General features: G+C 45.7%; 2 protein-coding genes and 1 long non-coding RNA gene across 6 annotated transcripts in view; all 3 read left to right on the top strand.

Moving 5' to 3' along the window:
- The window catches only part of RADIL (Rap associating with DIL domain), an 80,497-nt gene that overhangs the window by 6,208 nt on the left and 49,920 nt on the right, over positions 1-24,369 (top strand). The window lies entirely within an intron of this gene.
- On the top strand, positions 8,788-12,370 carry LOC126950610 (uncharacterized). Its single transcript, XR_007724227.1, has 2 exons — positions 8,788-11,603; positions 11,927-12,370. It is a non-coding gene; the product is annotated as an uncharacterized LOC126950610 (long non-coding RNA).
- PAPOLB (poly(A) polymerase beta) lies at positions 15,659-19,975 on the top strand. Its single transcript, XM_050784338.1, has one exon. It carries the CDS (start codon positions 15,899-15,901, stop codon positions 17,810-17,812), a length of 1,914 nt encoding a protein of 637 aa, XP_050640295.1. The 5' UTR covers positions 15,659-15,898; the 3' UTR covers positions 17,813-19,975.

Here is a 24,369-nt window from a genome sequence, read left to right as displayed (position 1 = left end):
TTTGAAGGCTTCCTCTTTTGTTTTCTGAGACAGGGTCTTGCTCTGTCATTCAGGCTGGAGTGCAGCGGCACAACCAGAGCTCACTGCAGCCTTGACCTCCTGGGCTCAAGTGATCCTCCCACCTCAGCCTCCTGAGTAGCTAGGACTATAGGTGCACCACCATACCCAGCTACTTTTTTACTTTTTTTAGAGACAGGAGTCTCGCTCTTGAACTCCTGCCCTCAAGCGATCCTCCTACGTTGGCCTCCCAAAGAAGGTTTCCTCTTGAACTCACCATTTTCACCTCAGCTGTCTGGGAAGTCGTCGTTTGTCTACATGGCAGGAGGCTGGCTGGTGTTCCTCAGAGGCTCCTGATATATTCTTGCAATATTTGAGGCCACATCTGTTCTTCTGTCTGATCAGATCATTGTCCAGCTCTCCAGCAGTCATCTCATTGACCACAGCAACCACGCATGCCTTGTTAAATACAGGGTCCCGGCAAGTCCCTTAGCACCTGCGACCTTGTCGGGGAGTTTTTGGGGCAATGAAGTGAAAAGACAATCAAGGAATCCGTCCCAGGCCAAAACCTAGGTGGCACTGCCTGGTTGCACGGTCTCCAGAGGTGACTCTGGTGCACTCGGTGCACCGCGGGTCTGTGGGTGCCTGGGCGGTGGGAGGCCTTTCTGAGGAGGGCCTGGCCATGGGCAGCTGATCACTGTCTGTCTGAGGAGTGCCAAGAGCGGTGGCAGTATTGAGTGCCTGCCCCAGGGCTTGAGAGCCCCGGGGCCTGGAGCCCACCATGTCTGGTGATTTATTCAATTGGTGGGAAGAAGTTGATTATCTTAATAGATATGTGTCATAAAAAATAATTTTGGCCAGGTGTGGTGGCTCACACCTGTAATCCTAGCACTTTGGGAGGCCAACGTGGGTGGATCACCTGAGGTCAGGAGTTCGAGACCAGCCTGGCCAACATGGTGAAACCCCCTCTCTACTAAAAATGTAAAAATTAGCCGGGTGTGGTGGCAGGCACCTGTAATTCCAGCTACTCGGGAGGCTCAGGCAGGAGAATCACTTGAACCTGCGAGGCGAAGGTTGCAGTGAGCTGAGATCATGCCATTGCACTCCAGCCTGGGCAACAAGAACGAAACTCGGTCTCAAAAATAAATAAATAAGTAAATAAACTAAATTTGGTCAGGTGTAGTGACTCACACCTGTATTCCCAACATTTTGAGAGGCCGAGGTAGGAGGATCGCTTGAGCCTAGGAGTTTGAGAGCAGCCTAGGTAACATAGTGAGACCTCATCTCTACAAAATATAAAAAAATTAGCCAGGCATGGTGGTGCGTACTGTAGTCCCAGCTCCTCAGGAGGCTGAGGTGGGAAGATGGCTTGAGCCTCGAAGGCAGATGCTGCAGCTGGGATTACACCACTGCACTTCAGCCCAGGCAACAGAGGGAGACCCTGGCTCAAGAAAATAACAATAAAAAGAGTAACGTGTGGTTGCTTTAATTATGGCTCTTTTTTTTTTTTTTTTTTTTTTTTTTTGAGTCGGAGTCTTGCTCTGTCGCCCAGGCTGGAGTGCAGTGGCGCGATCTCGGCTCACTGCAAGCTTTGCCTCCCAGGTTCATGCCATTCTCCTGCCTCAGACTCCCTAGTAACTGGGACTACAGGCACCCGCCGCCATGCCCGTCTAATTTTTTTGTATTTTTAGTAGAGATGGGGTTTCACCGTGTTAGCCAGGATGGTCTCGATCTCCTGACCTCGTGATCCGCCTGCCTCGGCCTCCCAAAGTGCTGGGATTACAGGCTTGAGCTACCGCGCGCGGCCTAATTATGGCTCTTAAAGTCTGCTCAGACAAGCACCCCCAGTTGCCTGCACCCTGGGGGCCCTTCCTCCACCCAAAGGTCGCCGCTTCTGGGATCTGGTTTTCATCCTGACCCTGCCATGTCACGATCCAGTGGTCCCTTGGAAGGACAGTGATCCAGTGGCAGAGAAGGGGTCCCTCCCCTCCTGATTCAAAAAGACCTCCCGTGAGACCAGGAAACCCGAAAGGAAAGAGGCGCTTGGTGGGATGTATTCTGCACAGGAACAGGGGGTCTTCAATGTCAGACACAGAATTTTGGTCATTCTTCCACCATGCGATGCCTCTGCCAAGCGGAGGGCAAAAATCGGGTGGGACAGGGCCACCTTGGGGCTGCAGAACGTGGGCCAGGGTTGTTGCTGTGTGGCTGGGGGTCAGCCTGGTGTGTCCTGAGGCCATTGGGTTCTGTGTCACCGGGCGAGGAGGAGCCCTGGGAAGGCCCACCTCCTTGCACAGGGGATAGGTGTAGGACAGGGCGCGGCGGGGGAGCAGACGGCATGTTGCAGGAGACAGGAGCTTGTCTGAGGCTCACGGGCTTCTTTTTTTTTTTTTTTTTTTTTTTTTTTTTTTTGAGATGGTGTCTCTTTCTGTCACCCAGGCTGGAGTGCAATGGTGTGATCTTGGCTTACTGCAACCTCCGCCTCCCGGGTTCAAACAATTCTCCTGCCTTGGCCGCCTAAGTAGCTGGGATTACAGGTGTGCACCACCACGCCCGGCTAATTTTTGTATTTTTAGTGGAGACAGGGTTTCTCCATGTTGGTCAGGCTGGTCTCAAACTCCTGACCTCAGGTGATCTGCCCACCTCGACCTCCTAAAGTGCTGGGATTACAGGCCACCACACCCAGCCAAGTTCACGCACTTCTTTTTTTTTTTTTTTTTTTTTTTTTTAAAAATGGAGTCTCGCTCTGTCGCCCAGGCTGGAGTGCAGTGGCGCGATCTTGGCTCACTGCAACCTCCGCCTCCCAAGTGCATGCCATTCTCCTGCCTCAACCTCCTAAGTAGCTGGGACTACAGGTGCCTGCCACCACGCCTGGCTAATTTTTTTTGTATTTTTAGTAGAAACGGGGTTTCACCATCTTAGCCAGGATGGTGTTCATGCACTTCCTTTGGAATCATTCCTGTTACATTATTCAGGGCAAGTGAAAGCGCCCCTGCTCACAGCCTGTGTAAGCTGGTGGCAGTTTTTGAAACTTGCCAAAGAGAGTCCATCAGGCTGCCCAGCTGTACTGATGCACTTGTCTGGGCTGGAGCAGGTTGTTACTTACCCAGAACTGGCACCTTGGGCCTCAGGGACTCATCCTTCCTTGCTGACCTTCTTCTCTGGCTATGGCCCAGGGACTCCTGTGACCCCCGGCCATGCCAAGAAGGTTCACCGAGGTGGCTGGGTGGTTTGAGATTGAGCGGCTGGTAGAGGCATGCACACATGCTTCCGCTCATTACAGAACGGTTTTGAGCCTCTGCACGGAGCTAGGGGAAGGCTAGACCTGGGGGGAATCCCCATGTGGATAAGCCAGGCTCCGCTGGGGATGACCCTGCACAGACGCCACTGCTGCCAGACAGCCCCGCCTCAAACAGGCCCGCACCTAGAACCTTCATGCAAGAGCGTGTTCGGTTGTTGTGGTGACACTTGGGTACCTGGACACAGAAATGTCCACACAGGTGTGCACACACACAAAGTCTCCCACTCAGAACTGTTCCCCGCGTGAGGCACCTGCATGGCCTTTCCATGGGTTAGAGGTGGCCTCTGCACATCCCTGGAACCCGCCTCTGAGAGTTCTCTCCTGCTGGCTTGGAGGCACGGAATGGGGAGGGCGCTGAGCCTTTGTTGTGTCCCGTGTCCCCCTGAGTGAGTTTGCAGCCGGCACTAGGTGATTCCTCCCTCACCCTTCCAAGGGGAACGACTGAGAGCCAGAGAAGGGGAGGCGGTGGGAAGCCGAGGGGTTGTTCACTGTAGCAGCTTGTCCAGCAGCTTTGGGTGCCAGCCTGCCTCAGGTTGGAGTGATGCAGAAGAATCGTGGTGGGGAGGCTTTCCTAACACCCACTGTGTCCTCTCCCTTACATACCCCCAGTGATGGGGAGCTCTGCACCTTCTAGCAGCTCGCCTGTCCCTGGGCACCGATGGGGCTACTGTGGTGCCTGTTTGTCCTGAGAGCGGCTCTCAGTGTGGGGCATGCATCACCATGTCACTGTGGTGGAAGGTGGGGGGCTGCAGTGAAACAAATCCTACTGAAGTGGGTGGTGTAGTTTCCGAAGGACAGCTGGATAGTGGGATGGCATCTGCCCCTGCAGGGCAGGCCCAGTGAGGTCCAGAGCGTGCTAGGGCCCCTTCAACTCCTGCATTCTGTCCCCAGAGGACCCAGCATGGGGTTGTCCCTGCTCCCCGGTGAGAGAACAGTCTGATATCACCTGGAAAAAGTGGCAAGAAAGGGAAGGGACCCCTGGCCTGTGCATGTGGTGATGTGGTGTGCATGTGTGTGTCTGTGTGGTGTGCATGTGTGTGCATGTGTGACCGTGTATGTGTGTGTGAATGAGTCCAGCCCTGGGTTGCACACCACTGTAACACTGTTTGTCAATAATTTCCAGTTATTGCTCCTATGGTAAGAGTCGCACTTGGCCAGGCTCGGTGGCTCATGTGTGTAATCCCAGCACTTTGGGAGGCCGAGACAGGCAGATCATTTGAAGTCAGGAGTTCGAGACCAGTCTGACCAACATGGTGAAATCCCGTCTCTACTGAAAATACAAAAGAATTAGCCGGGCATGATGGTGCGTGCCTGTAATCCCAGCTACTTGGGAGGCGAAGAATCGCTTGAACCTGGGAGACAGGTTGCAGTGAGCTGAGATCGCACCACTGCACTCCAGCCTGGGCGACAGAGCAAGACTCTGACTCAAAAGAAAAACAGAGTCACACTGGTTCTGAGTTGGGCTAACGGGTTGCACCATTTCAGAGGAAGCATTTCGCCAGAGCCTCTCAGGCCTCTCCCCGGCCCCTCACCTTAGACTCCCCTGTGGAGTCTGGTGGGGAAGGTGTCAACCAGGCGCTTCCTGCCAGTTCAGTCATCACTTAGTTCGCTGTTACCCACCTGTAGAAATGCGCGCAGGCACTTTGGGTTTTGTTTTCCATAAACATTGCCTTCTCATAGCCGCCAGGTTCCCCCTGATTTCCAGAGTCACAAAACCTAGAGGGTCTCTTCCAGGAGGAGGACTGGTGTTGGAGATGTGGCCGGGCTGGAAGTGGCTCTCACCCCCCTTTCCCAGAAGGCTGGTATTTAGGGCTGGTGCCCCACAGAGAGGGCCTGGGTCCTGTCACCGAGATAAGACAGCAGTCACTTAGGCGCACTGGGGAGGGGCGATGGCAGGGCCATGTGGTTTTTGTCAGGGGCTGGGGAAGGGTGAGCGGAGGGTTGGTTCGCCTTTGCAGGAGGGGCGAGTGTTAAACCGGCGCACAGCCCCCGGAGGGCTGGCCTTCCTTGCTTTCTCCCTTCCTCCCATTACATTTCAGGTTGGGGCATCCTCACTGAGCGAGGCGTCCATGGTTGCAGGGCATTGAGCAGTGTCCCTGGCTCCTGTGCCCCCACCCCCAAGTTGTAGCAACCAAAGATGTCTGCAGACATGGCCAGCTGTTCCCTGGAGGCAGACCTGCCCTCTATTGAGAGCTGCAGTATTGGACCTGGCTGCCTGGACTTGGCCACACCAGCCCCTGTCCCCTGGGACTATGTAGCTGAGTGCCCGCCCCAGGCCCTCAGGCCTGATCCACATTGGCGACATTCGTCTCTCCCGGGCCACTCTCGGAGGGGCTGGGGTGCCTGGCAAGCCCAGGGTCTCAGGGATGGTGACATGCAGTCTTGGCATTCATGCGTTCCTGGAAACAGGGACATCACCGTGGCTTTGGATACCCCCTTTGTAAAGAGGCATCCTAGAGCATTTGTAAAGCTGCCCAGGTTTACCCAGGAAGGTTCAGGCTAAACAAAGCCTGGGGACACCACCCCAGCACTCACTGGGCTTTTGACTGAAAAACAGCCCATCCAATGTCTGGTATACAGTAGGTGCTTATTAAATACCTGTGGAAGGGTTGGTGCCCTGAGGAGAGGAGGCCCCTCTGTGGGTCTCAGCTCCCCTGCGTCTGCAAGACTCCAGAGTGGAGTCGGTTTTCTTTGTGTGTGTGCGTGTGGGAGGGTGGTGTGGGGACGGTGTGGCCGTCCAGGCGTGTGGATGTGGCTTGAGCGACGGAGGAACCTGCAGCCCTGGTCACCCGGTGGCGCAGTGGGCTGCCCTCCTGCCCCCAGCGATGTGTTGGAGCTGGCAGGTGGGTGGCAGGTCTGTGTTGTTGCTGTGTGCCAGCTCTCAGTTTGCGTTTGTCGTCCTGCCTTGTCACTCAGGACAGGCAGCAGGACTCGGCCTCCCCGATGACAGCCAGGGGTGTTGGGGCCACAGGGACTGTTGTGTGCACGCGGGAAGCCGCCGCTGCCTTCCTCTGCTGACTGGGTGCTGTGAGTTCTGTCCTCCCGTGTCCCCAGACATCTTTGTGGTTGTTTTCATTTGAAATATTTTTCTTCCGCTATGACTCTGACTTGAAAATAACTCTTATCTTAGCACAGTGAAGTTTCGTGAAAGGATTGCTTTTCCTCTTTTTATGTGGGAATAATTCACTGCCACTTGACTGGGACTTCCTTTCCAGTGGATTCCCAATGACAAAGTCACCATGGGAAACGTTCACTGTATGTGGTCTGGCTAAAAACAAAACAACTCCAAACCTTTTTTCACCAGCCTAAAACTAGAAAACTTATTGAACTTTAAAGACATGTTTGAGCATTTCCAATTCAAAGAGAAAATGAAGTCGAATGGTTAGCTGCTCACAGCCAGTTTCATCCTTCAGTTTACTGCTTAGACTTTTAAAAAATCCATAACCTTCAGTTTGGTCATAGAAGCACTGTTAACAGCCCTGTTGTCCCCTGAGCTGAGTGAGTCCTGGAGGGGCAGCACCCCCTCCTGCCCTGGGGACTTGGGTGACGTCCAGCTATATTCTGTAAGGGGCCACTGACAGAGTTTAGCATTAACACCAAAAACACAGAGGGATGTTGTCACTGGTGTGAAATGTTTGAAAGATAAAATAGCTGGGCGTGGTGGCTCACACCTGTAATCCCAGTACTTTGGGAGGCCAAGGCGGGTGGAGCACCTTAGGTCAGAAGTTCGAGACTACCCTGGCTAATATGGTGAAACCCCGTCTCTACTAAAAATACAAAAAAATTTAGCCAGGCATGGTGGTGTGCACCTGTAATCCCAGCTACTTGGGAGGCTGAGGCAGGAGAATTGCTTGAACCTGGGGGGTGGAGGTTGCAGTGAGCTGAGATTGTGCCACTGCACTCCAGCCTGGGCAACAGAGCAAGACTTCATCTCAAAAAAAAAAAAAAAAAAGTTAATATCTGTTGGTTCCCAACAGTGACCTATAATGTTGGTTGAAAGATGTTTGGGGATCTGTTTAAATCATATTGAGCAGCGTCTCTCGTGGTTTCAGAGAATATACTAACATAGAGAATGTATCGTTTTTGTTTTGAAGGTTTAAGTGGCAGAAGTGGTTTCAGAGGTTTCAGATATATAGAGACTGAGAGAAGTCAGCTCGCCCTGCACCCCCTTCCCTGCCGTGCTGTCGTCCATCTTTGTTTGTTGTTGTTGTTGTTGTTTGAGACAGGAACATACTCTGTTGCCCAGGCTGGAGTGCAGTAGTGCAATCGTGGCTCACTGCAGCCTCACTCTTCTGGGCCCAAGCAATCCTCCCAGCTCAGCCCCTCTGAGAAGCTGGGAACACAGGCACATGCCAGCACACTCTACTTATTTCTTTATTTTATTTTTTTTTTTTGGTAGAGATGAGGCCTCACTTTGTTGCCCAGGATGGTCTTGAACTCCTGAGGTTCAAGACCTCAGGAGGTCCTCCTGCCTCAGCCTCCCAAAGTGCCAGGATTTCAGGTGTGAGTCACTGCACCTGGCCTGAGTGTCCATCTTTGTGAAAGAGTCAGATTCTCGAATGCCTATGATGGGTTTGAACAACACAAGCAAGGGTGGGAGGGATTGACCTTATTAGTCTTGAGATATGTCTTAAAGCCATGGTGATTGAAACTATGTGGTTTTAGGGACAGGAAGAGACAAATAAAGCAATGGAACAGAAGAGATAGTGCAGATGCAGACCAAATACCCTGTAGGAATTGGGTGGGCTATAGCATGCATCATAAATCCTGGGGAAATAATTTTGTAAATGATGTTGGGATATATGGATTCAGCTATATGGAAAAAAAAAAAAAAAAAAAAAAACAGAAATTGGATCCTTCCTCCAAATGCATCAGAGACCTACATGTCAAAGGTAAAATTATATAGCCAAATGAAATATTGCATAAAGAAGGCTTAAAAAGTGCAAACTGGTTGGGCATGGTGGCTCACACCTGTAATCTTAGCACTTTGAGGGGCTGAAGTGAGAGGATCAATTGGGCCAGGAGTTGGGCCAGGGCAACATAATGAGACTCTGTCTCTACAAAAAAAAAAAAAAAAATATATGAAAATTAGCTGTGTGTGGTGCCACAGGCCTGTAGTCCCAGCTACTCAGGAGGCTAAGGTGGGAGGATCACTAGAGCCCAGAAGGTCAAGGCTGCAGTGAGCTGTGATCATGCCACTGCACTCCAACCTGGGCAAAAGGGCAAGACCTCATCTGTTTTTGTTTGTTTGTTTGTCTTTTGAGATGGAGTCTTGCTCTGTCACCCAGGCTGGAGTGCAGTGGGGTGATCTCAGCTCACTGCAACCTCCACTTCCTGGGTTCAGCCTATTCTCCTGCCTCAGCCTCCTGAATAGCTGGGATCACAGACAGCCGCCATGAGGCCTGGCTAATTTTTGTATTTTTAGTAAAGGCAGGGTTTCACCATGTTAGTCAGGCTGGTCTTGAACTCCTGACCTCAAGTGATCGGCCTTCCAAAATGCTGGAATTACAGGCATAAGCCACCGTGCCCAGCCTGTTTTTTTGTTTGTTTGTTTGTTTGTTTGTTTAAGTGCAATATGTAAGGAAAAAAAGTAGATAGATTTGACTATATCAAAATTGAAAATTTCTGTTTGACCAAGGACACTGTCTAGATAAAAGGTGATGTACTAGAAGAAAATGTTTGCAATATCTAAAACTGATGTGATGAATAACTAGAATAAAGTAATGCATGTCTAAAGTTCAGCAAGAAAATGGCAAAACATTCACTAGAAAACATGAGGCTGGTACAAGTTTGCAGCTGGAAGAAGGTGAAACAAGTGTGGCTAACACACACAGTAGGGGAGGCTAGCTTCACTAATGCCATTGCCACCCACGGCTGGCTCTGGCTGCAGAGGAAGCTAGATAAAGATTTTGGCTCTGCATCCTCTAGTACAAGGCAAAGAAGTTGTGAGGGTTGCGGATAGCTAATCCACAGGCTGCCACATGTATACATATATGTTATTTAAAAGACCCGTTCATTTCCCCAGAATAAGAAACCAATGATGTCAAAGTCAAGGTTATGAAAGTTAGTTTCTCTGGCCTGCAGCCATGACCAAATGCCTAATGCAGGACAACCATCTCACCAATATGGGGAGCAAGTAAGTGCAGAGGAAGGGCCACACAAGCTTCTCTGTGGTTTGTGTAGCTGTTGGTTTCCAATCTTTTGGCAGATGGTCTGGTGGATGGATAGGATCATTTTCTTTTTTCATCGTCATTCCGTCCTTGGGAACCCACTCTAGTGTATTAATGAATACCATTCCAACATACCTTTCATATATTTGGATTCATATGTATCCTTAAGATATAAATAATATTTTGTATATGTTTAATTTACCTAAGTGGGATTGAACTATAACTCACATTACTTTATTTATTTATTTATTTATTTAAAAAATAGAGACAGTGCCTCACTAAGTTGCCCAGGCTGGTCTCAAACTCCTGGGCTCAAGTCATCCTCCCACCTCAACCTCCCAAAGTGCTGAGATTACAGCCATGAGCCACCACACCTAGCCTCACATTATGTTTTTGACACCTACCCATGGTGCTCTAGTCAACTCATTGCTTTTGACTGATGCATAGTTTTCCATTATATGCCTATACCATATATTCATTTCCTTAAGCACAGACACTCAATTTGGGTACAGATTCTTCCTACTAAAATGGTGACACAATGAACCTGTTGAGGGCCTGTGCAGAGTTCTCGGAGGCATTCTTCCAGGAATGGAGCTGCTGGATTACAGAGCATATGTGCATGTCATTTCCTGGTGAGCATGGCTGGACAGCAGCTTCCTCAGAAGCCTCCTGTGCCTGTGTGCCCCTTCACACCTTTAGGCACTGCTTTAGTCCATTTCTTGTTACCACAACAGAATACCTGTGGCTGGTAGTATACAAGGAAAAGAGATTTATTTATCTCATGGTTCCAGAGGCTGGGAAGTTCCAGGGCATGGCCCTGGCTTCTGGTGAGGGCTTCCATGCTACATCATCACATGGCACAAAAGGTCAAAGGGGAAGCAGACAAGTGCAAAGAGGGAAACCTGAGGGGTGCCCTGGCTTTATAGCAGCCTACTATTCTTGGAAACCCATCCATTCCTGTGAGAACTGATTTGGTCTTGCCAGAACAAGAACTCATTTACTACGGTGAGCACAGTACCAGCCATTCATGAGGGATCTGTCCCCACAACCCAAACACCTCCTACTAGGCCTACCTCCAGCACTGCCCCTTTGGGGATCAAATTTCAACATGAGTTTTAGTGGGGACAATCCCATCCAAACCATAGCACTGACTGTGCCGCTGTCCTCACCCCTCACTGACCCAGGATAAGTCTCCCCTGGAGACACTTTCAAATCCAAAGGTATTGCAGTGGAGTGGAGTGTTATAGGAACGCAGCCATAGAAAGTCCGTAGCTGTCTTTTGTGAGCAGCTGTGCAATGAATAATTAAATGATTTCCCCAAGGTCACAACGTATAGATTTGAAATTGCCCCTCTATCTAGTCAAGACCCAAGAAACAGGTTTTCTAGATATTGATTTGCCAGAGACCTGGATGAGAAATAATTTTTTTGTTCTCATTTATTCATAAATAAAATTTGGCTACTCTGTGTTAGGCTCTTGACTAGGGACTGGATATGTTGCAATAGACAAAGACATCAATTTAATGGATTTATAAATAAATGATTTCATGGAGTCAGGAGTCTAGTGAGCAGTCAAAACAAAGATGTGGCTGGGTGCAGTGGTTCACGCCTGTAATCCAAGCACTTTGGGAGGACAAGACAGGCCAGAAGTTTGAGGCTGCAGTGAGCTATGATCACACTACTGCACTCCAGCCTGGGCAACAGAGGAGACCTTGTCCCTTAAAACACACACACACGCACACACACATGCACATGCACACATACACAGATATAATCACTCAAAAAACATGTACAGTCATGCACTACTTAATGATGGTGATATGTTTTGAGAAATCCATCATTAGGCAATTTGTCATTGTTGGAACATCCCAGAGTGACTTCCACAAGCCTAGATGGTATAGTTTACTACACACCTAGGTTGTATGGCATAGCCTATTGCTCCTAGGTTACACACCTGTACAGTATATTTCTGTATACTGAATGCTAAAGGTAATTAGAACATAATGGTAAGTATTTGTGTGTCTAAACATATCTAAACACAGAAAAGGAGTTCATTCACTTCCCTTTCTGCGTCTGCTGCTGCCATAGCTCCTGTGAAAAACCTTGTGGTGAAGGGGGGCAAAAAAAAAAAAAGCAGGTTCTGGCTGGGCGTGGTGGCTCGCGCTTGTAATCCTAGCACTTTGGGAGGCCGAGGTGAGTGGATCATGGGGTCAGGAGATTGAGACCATCCTGGCTAACATGGTGAAACCCCGTCTCTACTAAAGATACAAAAAAATTAGCCGGGCGTGGTGGCGGGTGCCTATAGTCTCAGCTACTCAGGAGGCTGAGGCAGGAGAATGGTGTGAACCCAGGAGGTGGAACTTGCAGTGAGTCGGGATCGAGCCACTGCACTCCAGCCTGGGCGACAGAGCAAGACTCCGTCTCAAATTAAAAAAAAAAAAAAAAAAGAAGAGGAAGCAGGTTCTGAAGTTCACTCTTGATTGCACCCACCCTGTAGAAGATGGAATCATGGATGCTGCCAATTTTGAGCAGTTTTTGCAAGAAAGGATCAAAGTGAACGGAAAAGCTGGGAACTTTGGTGGAGGGGTGGTGACCATAGAAAGGAGCAAGAGCAAGATCACTGTGACATCCAAGGTCCCTTTCTCCAAAAGGTATTTGAAGAAAATATTTGAAGAATATTGGGCTGCGCCTAGTTGCTAACAGCAAAGAGTTACGAATTACATTACTTCCAGATGAACCAGGACGAAGAAGAGGACGAAGACAAGGATTAAATTTCATTTATCTGGAATATTTTGTAAGCGTTCTTGAATAAAACTTGGGAACCAAAAAAAAAAAAAAAAAAAAAAAAAAAAACCACACTGAAAAGAAACAGTAAAAATACAATATTATATTCTTGTAGGGCCATCATTGTATATATGGCCTGTTGTCCAAAATGTCATAATGTATGTGACTGCAACTACAAGTTGTTTTATGTGCTATGAAAAAGCAGCACAGGTGCTCATTTGGAATGGGGGTGAGGGAAATTCACTCTGAAGAGGTGAAATGTAAGCCAGTCTCAAAGATGACAACACACCAACCAGGTAGAGAGCAGTGGGCAGTCGGTGGGGCAGGAAGAGCATTCTGGGCAGAGAGAACAGCATTGTACGGAGATCCAGGGATGAGAGAGAATGAAGCAAAGGCAGGCACTGGTGCAAAGGGGAAAGTTGCAGCAGGTGTGGCTAGACAGATAGTTGGGGGAAAGATCAATCTGGCTTGTTATGTATTTTGGATTTTACACTGCATATAATGGGAGATCATTGGAGGGATTAAAAGATGACTCTGGCTCCTAGGTGGAGAATACTTTGAAAAGGTCAATAATAGGAGATTAATTCGGTTGTTGTAGAAGTTGAAATGAGAGTTGATGGTGGCTTGCACTAGAGTTATAAGGGAACAGGTAGAAAGCAGTAGAGGGATTTTAAGTATATTCTGGAGGTGAAATCAACAGAACTTGTAAATGAATTGGATGTTGAGAATGCAAAAGAGGGAGGTGTCCAGAATGACTCCCAGGTTTCTCATATCAAGAGTTGGATAGAAAGAGATGCCATTTCCTAAAATGGAGACTACTGAGAGAGAAGCAAACTATGGGAGGAAGAGTTAGAGTTCTCTTTAAACTATGTTAAGTTAAAGACATCAAAATACAGGTGGTAACCATGGGCAGTCAGATAATATGGATCTGGAGTTCAAATATAGGTGGCAACCATGGGCAGTCAGATAATATGGATCTGGAGTTCAGACAGAGTCTGATTAAAATATGAATTAATCTGTAAGTAGGAGATATTTAAAGCTGTGGAAATCAGTAGATTAACCAGGCAGTGAATGTACATGCAGTGAGGAGAAATGAGGGCTTAGAATACAAACTGGAGGAACTCCCAACATTTAGAGGTCAAGTAAAGGAGGAGGAATCAGCAAATTCGACTGAGGAGTGGCCAGACATGTGGAAGACAACATGAAGAGTATGGTGTTGCAGAGGCCAAGATGAAGCTACGATAGGTCAAAGAAGATGAAAATCATTGGGGTCATGGATTGGGCAACATGGAGGTCACCAAAGACCTTTCTGATAGCTGTTTTTGAGCATGCAAGCCAATGTTGAAATGGATTGAAAAGAAGGTATTTATATTTCTGGCAATATATGGGATTAATTATCCTGGAAAATCTTTCTGTGTAAAGTGCCTGGAAATGTTGGATAAATACAAGAAGTCATTTTTTAAATGCATATCTTACCCAGGAAAATAAAGGAAATCTCTAGGGGTGGAAAAAAAGAGAGATGCCTTGAAACCTCAGAATTTTAGCTGATTCTGAAACTAGAACCGCCCTAGAGGCATTTGCCAGTCTTGGAAACTGAGAAACTTAAGTTTAGCAGCTGTCCAAGAAGAGACAGAAATCTCTTGGGACCTTAAAAGGTAGGAAGTTAGAATTGAGACCCCTCCAAATACAATTGGAATCCTCAAAGGGTGACACATTGAGTGAAAAATGGAATAGGAAAAATCTGCTACCTGGTGAAAGGAGATGGCAAAGGAAGTTCTCTCTCTTGACCTGGGTGGGAAAAACTAAAGACTGTTCCTTAGAATTGAAAACCACATGTCCTCTCACATGTATTTGGGGTTCAAAGTTGCACCACCTAGATGTTGTGGATAATCCCTGGATAAGAAATTACACTGTATGTAATTCTATAGTGTACAAGAACATCTACTGGAAACAAAGCAAATCCTCTTTGGAAGGACATATCCTCTACACAGGCATTCCAAGCCTCACCAGAAATGAGCTCACAATCCAAAATTACGAGACACAAGAGTGCCACTCTTGAGTTCTTGGACAACAACAAACTATATGGTTTCTCAAGAGCATTTGGAATTAGAATCATTAGTTATAGAGTACTAAATATGTATGTTTAACACGTTTAAAGAAATAAAAGGTGGGGGGAAAAACATGAAAGAACAGAATGCCATCTACAAGGAAGAGAAGCTTGGAAAAGAACAAAATAGTGTTTCTAGTAATAAAAATATAAGTATTTAAGTGGATATTTCAATGATGCTTAAACAGCAGACTAAATACAACTGAAGAGAGGACTTGGAGGTAATCTGGCATCACCCAGAAAGACACATGGCTTAAGAGACATGGAGGACAGAGTGAGAAGGTTGACAGCGTGTCTAGATGAAGAGAAGCAGGAGACAGGTGGGAGAGCATATTCTGAGGAAGTGCCTGAGAAGCTTTTGGAGATCATGAAAAGCATGACTTCTGATTCGGGAATCATAGTGTATCCTGGGTAAGATTATATATTATTTATTTATTTATTTATTTATTTATTTTTTATTTCTTTGAGACGGAGTTTTGCTCTTGTTGCCCAGGCTGGAGTGCAATGGCGCGATCTCAGTTCACCACAACCTCCACCTCCCAAGTTCAAGCAATTCTTCTGCCTCAGCCTCCTGAGTAGCTGGGATTACAGGCATGCACCACCACACCTGGCTAATTTTGTATTTTTAGTAGAGACGGGGTTTCTCCATGTTGAGGCTGGTCTCGAACTCCTGACCTCAGGTGATCCGACAGCCTTGGCCTCCCAAAGTGCTGGGATTACAGTAGTGAGCCACCCCGCCGGCCTGGGTAAGATTATTAAAGGGAAATCTATGCCTGGACACACAGTGGTGGGATCAGACAGAGACTTTTACAGCTGCCATAAGAAAAGGCAGACGAGCAGCAGTTCATGCAGCTGTGGAATCCTCAATGGGAACCAGAGGACAGCAGAATCATGCCTTTAAAGCATGGCCAGAATACAAATGTTGACCTCGAAATGCTACCCCAGCTAAACCAACGTCCAGCAACAGCCCAAAAAACAAGACAGAAACTGCTTTCCACCAACGGGTTCCCACTATGAAGGGTCTTTGGACTTCCAAAGGGTGCACGCTAGGGTGAAGTGGGCAGAGGGTGCCCCAGAAAAGACGCACATCTGAGGTGTCAGGGGACTTGGGGAGCAAATAATTAGATGGGTAAAGTTGCGCAAATATGTAAAATAGTGGTAATGAAGGGTTGAGTTTGGCCGGTTATAGACAACGTGAGCCCTGTCCACCCCCATCTAGAGCCCCCCGCAGCAGAGAGAGGGACCCTCGGCCCAGAAAGCCGTGGCTCCCGTGAACCCTCGCGCTGGCGGCCGGTGCGCAGGCGCCCACGCGTATACGGTAGGTTCTGGAACGCGGCCGCTGAGGGGTCTGGCGCCATGTTGGGACTGAGGGGAAGGAGGAGAAGCTCCTGAAGCGGCGGGCGCGCAGCGGGAGCGGGAGTGGGGTCGGACCAGGGCAGCTAGAAGCCCTGCCCTTCCCGCCTCAGAGGATCATGACCCGGGCGGCGACCGCGAAGGTCGCGGTGGTGGGGGACGTGCCCTGGAGGGGCGGGCGCTGAAAGATGATGCCGTTTCCGGTGACAACCCAGGGACCACCGCAGCAGGCGCCGCTGCCGAAGTGCTACGGCATCTCCTCGCCTATCAGCCTAGCGGTCCCCAAGGAGACGGACTGCCTTCTCACCCAGAGGCTAATAGAAACCCTCAGGCCCTTCGGGGTCTTTGAAGAGGAAGAGGAACTGCAGCGCAGGATTTTAGTTTTGGAAAAATTAAATAATCTGGTAAAGGAATGGATACGCGAAATCAGTGAAAGCAAGAGCCTTCCCCAGTCTGTAATTGAAAACGTTGGCGGAAAGATTTTTACGTTTGGCTCTTACAGATTAGGAGTACATACGAAAGGTGCAGATATTGACGCCTTGTGCGTTGCACCAAGGCATGTGGATCGAAGCGACTTTTTCACCTCATTCTATGTTAAACTGAAACTACAGGAGGAAGTAAAAGATTTAAGGGCTGTTGAGGAGGCATTTGTGCCAGTTATCAAACTGTGTTTTGATGGGATAGAGATTGATATTTTATTTGCAAGATTAGCACTACAGACTATTCCAGAAGATTTGGACCTAAGAGATGACAGTCTGCTTAAAAATTTAGACATTAGATGCATAAGAAGCCTTAACGGTTGCCGGGTAACCGATGAAATTTTACATCTAGTGCCAAACATTGACAACTTCAGGTTGACTCTAAGAGCCATCAAACTGTGGGCCAAGTGCCACAATATCTATTCCAATATATTAGGTTTCCTCGGAGGTGTTTCCTGGGCCATGCTGGTAGCAAGAACTTGTCAGCTTTATCCAAATGCAGTAGCGTCAACTCTCGTGCGGAAATTCTTCTTGGTATTTTCGGAATGGGAATGGCCAAACCCAGTGTTACTGAAAGAGCCTGAAGAACGGAATCTTAATTTGCCTGTATGGGATCCAAGAGTAAATCCCAGTGATAGGTACCATCTTATGCCCATCATCACACCAGCATACCCACAGCAGAACTCCACATACAACGTGTCTGTTTCAACCAGGATGGTCATGATTGAGGAGTTTAAACAGGGACTTGCTATCACACACGAGATTTTGCTGAGTAAGGCTGAGTGGTCCAAACTCTTTGAAGCTCCAAGCTTCTTTCAGAAGTACAAGCATTATATTGTACTTCTGGCAAGTGCACCAACAGAAAAACAGCATTTAGAATGGGTGGGCTTGGTGGAATCAAAGATCCGAATCCTGGTTGGGAGCTTGGAGAAGAATGAATTTATTACGCTGGCACATGTGAATCCACAGTCATTTCCAGCACCCAAAGAAAATCCTGATATGGAAGAATTTCGTACAATGTGGGTGATTGGGTTAGTGCTAAAAAAGCCAGAAAACTCTGAAATTCTCAGTATTGATCTCACCTATGATATCCAGTCTTTCACAGATACTGTTTATAGGCAAGCAATGAATAGTAAGATGTTTGAGATGGGTATGAAAATTACTGCAATGCATTTAAGAAGAAAGGAGCTTCACCAGCTGCTGCCGCCTCATGTGCTTCAGGACAAGAAAGCACACGCAACAGAAGGTAGAAGATTGACAGATCTGAATGACAGCAGCTTTGACTCGTCTGCAGGCTGTGAAAACAGCATGTCTGTGCCTTCATCTACTAGCACTATGAAGACAGGCCCATTGATTAGCAGTTCTCAGGGTAGAAATAGTCCTGCCCTGGCTGTAATGACAGCATCGATGGCTAACGTACAGGCTACTGAAATTTCCTTGCAACAGATGAATACCAGTGAAAGTTCAGGGGTTGCATTAAATGAAAGTATTCCTCACGCTGTCTCTCAGCCTGCCATTTCTCCATCACCAAAGGCCATGGTCGCCAGAGTTGTTTCTTCGACATGTCTCATAAGCCATCCAGACCTTCAGGAAACGCAGCAACAAACATATCTAATCCTATAGTTGGAGCCTAGAGGATATTCTTGCCTCATAAAGAAGAAAGGACCAAGAAAAACAAAACAGAAGAGGAGAAACTCAATACAAAGACAAGTATAACTCCATTAGAAAAATTCAGACAGCATCTTCTCTGTTGGCCTCTCAGGTAACATCAGTATAGATCTTTCCTGTATCCCCATTCTCCCTGCAAATCCAGTTCCTGTTATCAAGAATTCAGTAAAAAAGGTTGAATGGTTAAAAACAACGTCAAGGGTCCATGAACAATATCTGCCAACTCAACCTGTCGTCTTCAAATACTAAAGAAGGAGAATGAAGGGTACAGAGAATGACTTGAAATAGATTGAGGCTTATTTGGTAACTTCCTTTACTGGGCCAGTCTTGATCAGAAGTCCACGTTAGTATGTGACAGCTAGAGGTACTGTTATTAATGTGTCAGCAACAGTTACATTAACTATTTCAAAGGACTACTGCCCTTAAAAAGAAAAAAACCTTTCAGCTATATTTGTACCCGTGACTGACATCTGGACTGGATTTATGTTTGATGATTTGTTGGGAAAATTTGCAATACAAACGGGTATCAGAATTCCTTATACTGATGATGCACTTTATATTTTTTATTAGAAAGTAGAACTAATTTTAGATTTTTCAAATTGGTGAATTTTATTTTTCCCTGAAGAGGTTTGTTCACTATTAATCTTAAAATTGGATACCATTGTGCAGTGGTGTACTATACTTCACAGAAGCATAAAAGTACATCTAGTTCAGTCCCTATGAGATAGCTGTAACCCTTTAAAATGAAATGTCAACTTTAAGGTATATATTTGACATCAAAACAATCATTAGTAGGTCTTTGGTTTTGATGGCACACTATGGAGAAAGGCACTGGTTTCATCCGTAGAACTGTTTTAGAGAGTAATCAGCGATCAACCATTTTCTTTGAGCTAACAAAGCTCCATGTTCTCTTTTCCTCAATCATTAGTCCTAAAACAAAAAAGCTTTTTGCCTCCCCCTCTTCTCTTTGCTTGTATGGGCACAGTATGCTTATGTGTCATTTCACAAGAAAAAAAGAATAATATTCTCTAAACCATGATGTGAAACCGACAATCCTGTGGCCACATGGCACAAACACGAAATATTGGTTACAATGAAACACCACATTTTAGCAAAACTTTACTAAATGTAATGTCTATGAGATATGTTTCTGATCTTGGATGACCATTTGATCGCTTCATATGAGAAGTTTTGTACATTCCACAGAATACCTCCTTATAGGAAAGTTAATTTCCAATTGCACACATAAGCAAAAAGGCATTTTCTTCAAGAATTTTAAGCACATTTTTATTTTTAAATGATTTATCAAAATTCATCTCTAAATTTTACATGTAGAAACATAAAAAAGTAATTTCTAGCAAGCACTTGACATCTTATTGGCTTTCTGCTCTTTTAGTCCACAAAAGATTAGCAATACTTTAAGTTGAAAAAAAAAAGATCCCTCATAATTAAGCAGTAGAGCATCTATGTTTAGGAAATGTGAGGGGCAACAGATGTGAATGAATGAAAGTTTAGTCTTTCTTAATCTAGACAGCAAACTTAACAGGCTTTCCAATTAGCCTTGCTTTAACCCCTCCTGTCCCTTCTCTGACTCTGCACTTTTCGTGCTAAACTGCAATTACTTAAACTCTTTTCTTGTCTTTCTGGATTAATTTTCTAAAGTTGGAATATAGTCATGTCCTTTTAGGCTGTAGAGACTTTTCTTTCACCATTACCTTCTGATCTCTAGTGTACAGTATTTCTTTTTCTCACATCTTTGCCCTTTCACCACAATAATAAGTCGGGTGAAGTGTGCACAGTATCTGTATTTTGAATGGCTATGGTGTTAGGTTGAAATGGCCAGGCAATAATTTAGTCTGGTCATTTTGTTTACACATTGGGAAAAAAATTAGTTTATTAAACATTACCTGTAACTGTATCTGTTTTACCAAGCTGGAACCTTGGAACTTTTTATTTCTAATTTTTATTACTTGAATGTCAGACCATTTTTCCTGTGATGTACCTAGTGAGTGGAGTTTGCTTTGTTTTATAGTATCTATACTCCTGGTATATTCAAGCACTGTTTTGAAAACAGATGACTTATTTCTCCATTAAAAATGCAATAAAAATAAATGGCAAGTAAGCAAAGTGAAACTAAAATACTGGACAGTAGTACGATTTAAATCTAAGATATGAATTCAGATGTACTTACATTGTTCTGAAGGAGGGTAGAAACACTGATGAACTTTTCAACTTTACTCAGTCTAGAATGTAATAAGGTTTAGGGAAACATGAAAAGGTTAAAATTTCAAATCGGTAAAGATAAAAAATGAAGTTAAGCAGAATCCAAAAGAAGGCAGGAAAAAAAAGGGGGAAAGCATACAAAAAAATAGAGTAAAAAGAAAACACAATCTATGGTCATGGAAATGAAACCAAATATATCTGTCACTACAATAAATGGACCAAACTTCGTGTTTTAAAAAGGCAGAGACAGTCAGATTCCATGGGAAAACCAAGTCCAACTGTATGCTGTTTTACTTAAGAGAGACACAACCAAAATAAAAAGATGGGAAAAAGGCATGCTAATGAAAAGAAGCTGGTATAATAACAGTATCATTCAAGTAGGTGTCAGAGCAAAAATAATTATTAAGGGCAAAAGGACCATGCATTAATGATAGAAGACCTACCGCATCAGGAACATTGAATAATTTAAAACTTGTCTACACCTAATAAATCAGCCTCAACATAAAATAACAAAGATGAATGGAAATTGCTAAATATGTCATTATCATAGAAGATTTCAAAACAGCCTTTCATTAACTGATATCAAGCAGATAAAAATAGAAGGGAAACAGTTTCTGAACACAGTCCAGCGTAGTGGCTGGTGGACTTTTCGCATTAAGGACCAGATAATAAATATTTTCAGCTCTGTGAAGCCGTCAGGTCTCTGTCGCAGCTACTTAACTCTGCCTTTGTAGAGGGCAATCAGTCATAGACAATATGTAAACAGATGGCCAGGGCTGGATTTGTCACCCATCCCCCTCAGCCATTGTTTGCCATCAATGATCTGGTGAACATTTGTTATAGAACCTTCCACCCCACAATTGGAAAATGCATATTATTCTTAAGTATTGGGTGTGTACAAAAATTAACCTCATGCTATATCAAAAGTAATATTTAACATACTTCAAAGTATCTGATTTATAGGACATGTTCTCTGACCACAGAACAGTAAGTTAAAAATTAAGTAACAAATAGCATAAAGAAGACACAAAAAAGCTCAAGTCATAAAAGAAGAGGTTGGTATAATTAAGAGATTTTTTTTTCATCAGATAATGAACAGTGAAAAGTGAAAAACTGAAAAACAGGCCCTAAGCTGGGAGAAGATTTTGTGATAAAACTGACAAATGATTACTATCCAGAATATATTAAGGATGGCAAAGGAAAAAGTCTATTTTAAAGATCAATAGGCCGGGTGCAGTAGCTCATGCCTGTAATCCCAGCACTCTGGGAGGTCAAGGCGGGTGGATCGCTTGAGGCCAGGAGTTCGAGACCAGCCTCGGCAACATGACAACATGACAAAAAACCATCTCTACTAAAAATACAAAAATTAGCTGGTCATGGTGGCACGTACCTGTAGCCCCAGCATGTACCTGTCTGTCCCAAGAGGCTCATGCAGGAGAATCGCTTGAACCCAGGAGATGAAGGTTGCAGTGAGCTGAGATCGCGCCACAGCACTCCAGCCTGGGTGATGGTGAGAGTCTGTCTTTAAAAAAAAAAAAAAAAAAAAAAGCTGGATGCAGTGGTTCATGCTCGTAAACCCAGCGTTTTGGGAGGCCACGGTGAGCAGAACCCTTGAGGCCAGGAGTTTGATTCCAGCCTGACCAATGCGGTGAAACTCCACCTTTTGTATTTTTCTCTACAAAAGATACAGAAATTCGCTGAGCATGGTGATGCGCACCTGTAATCCTAGCTGCTTGGGAAGCTGAGGCATGAGAATCGCTTGAACCCAGGAGACGGAGGTTGCAGTGAACTGAGATCATGCTACTGCACTCCAGCCTGAGCGACAGAGCAAGACTCTGTCTTGAAAAATGAAAACAATAAAATCCCCAACAATCCAGCTTTAAAAAATGGGCCAAAGAAATGCATAAGCATTTCACAGAAGAGGAACTAGGAACGGCCAATAAACGTGAAAATTTGCCCAATCTCAGTAATAATAAGGAAAATACAATATAAGACCAGAGAAGTATTTCTTTTTTCTTTATTTTTCTTTCTTTTTTTTTTTTTTTAACAAAAATATAAAAGTCTAACAATGTCTAGGTATGGTGAGGATGAGGAGCAATGGAAACTCGAACATGGTGCCGGTGAGAACATGGTGCAAATTGTTTTGGCCCCTTTGGGAAGCAGCTTGGTCTTATCTGGCACAGTTGACGACAGGCCCACACTCTGCGTTCCAATTATTCTACTCGTAGGTCTTCACCCTTGTGCTGTGGGACACTGATGTACTTCATCTTACTGATCCCCTTAGTCTTTGGGGTGACCAGCATCTGCGGGACCACAGCCGTGTCCAGAACCCTACACACCTTCTAGTTTACCTCCAGTGTGCCATTTAAATACCATAATTTTCTCTAGTATTTCTCGTGGTGGTAGAAAAGTCAGCATTTGAAAATGAGTATTTATATCAATGTTTTGTCATAGCCTAAAGTTTCAAACAATCCACATATCCATCAATGAGGGAATGGCTGGATGATGGCATATTTGTGCAATAAATACCATAAAGTTGTAAAATTAAACCGTAGCTACCTGCGTCAATGTTAGCTGTGTTTCATCATGTTGGGGGGAAAAGCACATTGCAGAAAAATGCACAGAGCGTGATACCATTTATATAAGGTTTCAAAATAAGCAAAGTAGAGCAGTATAATTTAGGGTTCCAAAAATGTGTGGTATAACTATAAATGAAAAAAGGCCATGTTAAACACGGAATCCAGGAAAGTGATTCCCTTTGGTAGGATGAGAGCTGGGGACAGGCAGGAAGATGTGCTTGGGAGGGTTGATGTGATTCTGGAACTAGTTCATTCTTTTTAGGTTGGGTGGTGGATGAAATGGTGTTCATTTTGTTATTAATCTAAGTTACAAATGCTTTCATATGTGTGAAATATAATTAAACAACCAATACCAAAGTGGTATGTTTTTGTTTTTGTTTGTTTGTTTTGAGACGGAGTCTCGCTGTGTCGCCCAGGCTGGAGTGCAGTGGCACGATCTTGGCTCACCGCAACCTCTGCCTCCCGGGTTCAAGCGATTCTCTTGCCTCAGCCTCCCAAGTAGCTAGGATTACCAGCACCCGCCACTATGCCTGGCTAATTTTGTATTTTTAGTAAAGATGAGGTTTCTCCATGTTGGTCAGGCTGATCTCAAACTCCTGACCTCAGGTGATCCGCCCGCCTCAGCCTCCCAAAGTGCTGGGATTACAGGCATGAGCCAACACGCCCGGCCTACCCCCAGCATCTTCAAGTCAGCAGCGGCATGTCGAATCTCCATCATTCTTTTGAGTATTTGACTTCCTTTCTGCTTTTTAAACAGTTCGTGTGTTTAGGTGAGGCCCACCTGTATAATCTCCCTTTTGATGAACCCAAAGTGAACTGATGAATAAACTTATTTACATATCTGCAAAAATCTATTTTGCCATACAACAAAACATAATCATGAAATGACACAAACAGTTCCCACTCACACTCAAGGTTGGAGGGCGGGTTATGCAAAGCAAGGGTCACTGGGGGTCATCTTAGAATTCTGGTTGCCACAGTCTGCCATCTGGCCTGCAGTAACCCATAGTTACACCCGCATGCAAAACACACTCACCCCATCTCAAAGTCCCCCAGTCTCATCCTATTACAGTATCAGTTCAAGTCTAAAATCTCATCATCTTAATCTAAATCAGGTGTGAATGGGGCTTCTGGGTATAATCCATTAAGTACCACTCTTGGGGCACTATTTCTTTCCATCTGTGGACCTGTGACACTAAAGATACAAGTATCTGCCCCGACCCTCCCAACTTACAAGGGTGGGACAGGCATAGGGTAACAGTCACTCTGGTTCAAAAGTGAGGGAAATGGACCGGGCACGGTGGCTCATGCCTGTAATCCCAGCACTTTGGGAGGCCGAGGCGGGTGGATCACATGAGGTCAGGAGTTTGAGACCAACCTGGCCAACATGGTGAAACCCCATCTCTACCAAAAATACAAAAATTAGCAGGGTGTGTGGTGCACATGCCTGTAATCCCAGCCACTTGGGAGGCTAAGGCACAAGAACCACTTGAAAGGCGGAGATTGCGGTAAGCCAAGATCATGCCATTGTACCCTAGCCTGGGCTACAAAGTGAGGCTCTGTCTTTAAAAAAAGGAGGAGGAGGAGGAGAAGAAGAAGAAGAGGAAGAGGAAGAGAGGGGAAATGTTCACTCTTGTAATTCAAGCATTTTGGGATGCTATGGTGGGAGGATGGCTTGAGGCCAGGAGTTCAAACCAGTCTGGGCAACAT

Source organism: Macaca thibetana, chromosome 3 (assembly GCF_024542745.1).
Source record: "Macaca thibetana thibetana isolate TM-01 chromosome 3, ASM2454274v1, whole genome shotgun sequence".
Taxonomy (NCBI): domain Eukaryota; kingdom Metazoa; phylum Chordata; class Mammalia; order Primates; family Cercopithecidae; genus Macaca; species Macaca thibetana.
This window is presented reverse-complemented; position numbering and strand designations above follow the sequence as displayed.

Bases quoted from the DNA above. Each gene is read 5' to 3' on its own strand.
- PAPOLB (XM_050784338.1), top strand. From the start codon at position 15,899: ATGATGCCGTTTCCGGTGACAACCCAGGGACCACCGCAGCAGGCGCCG.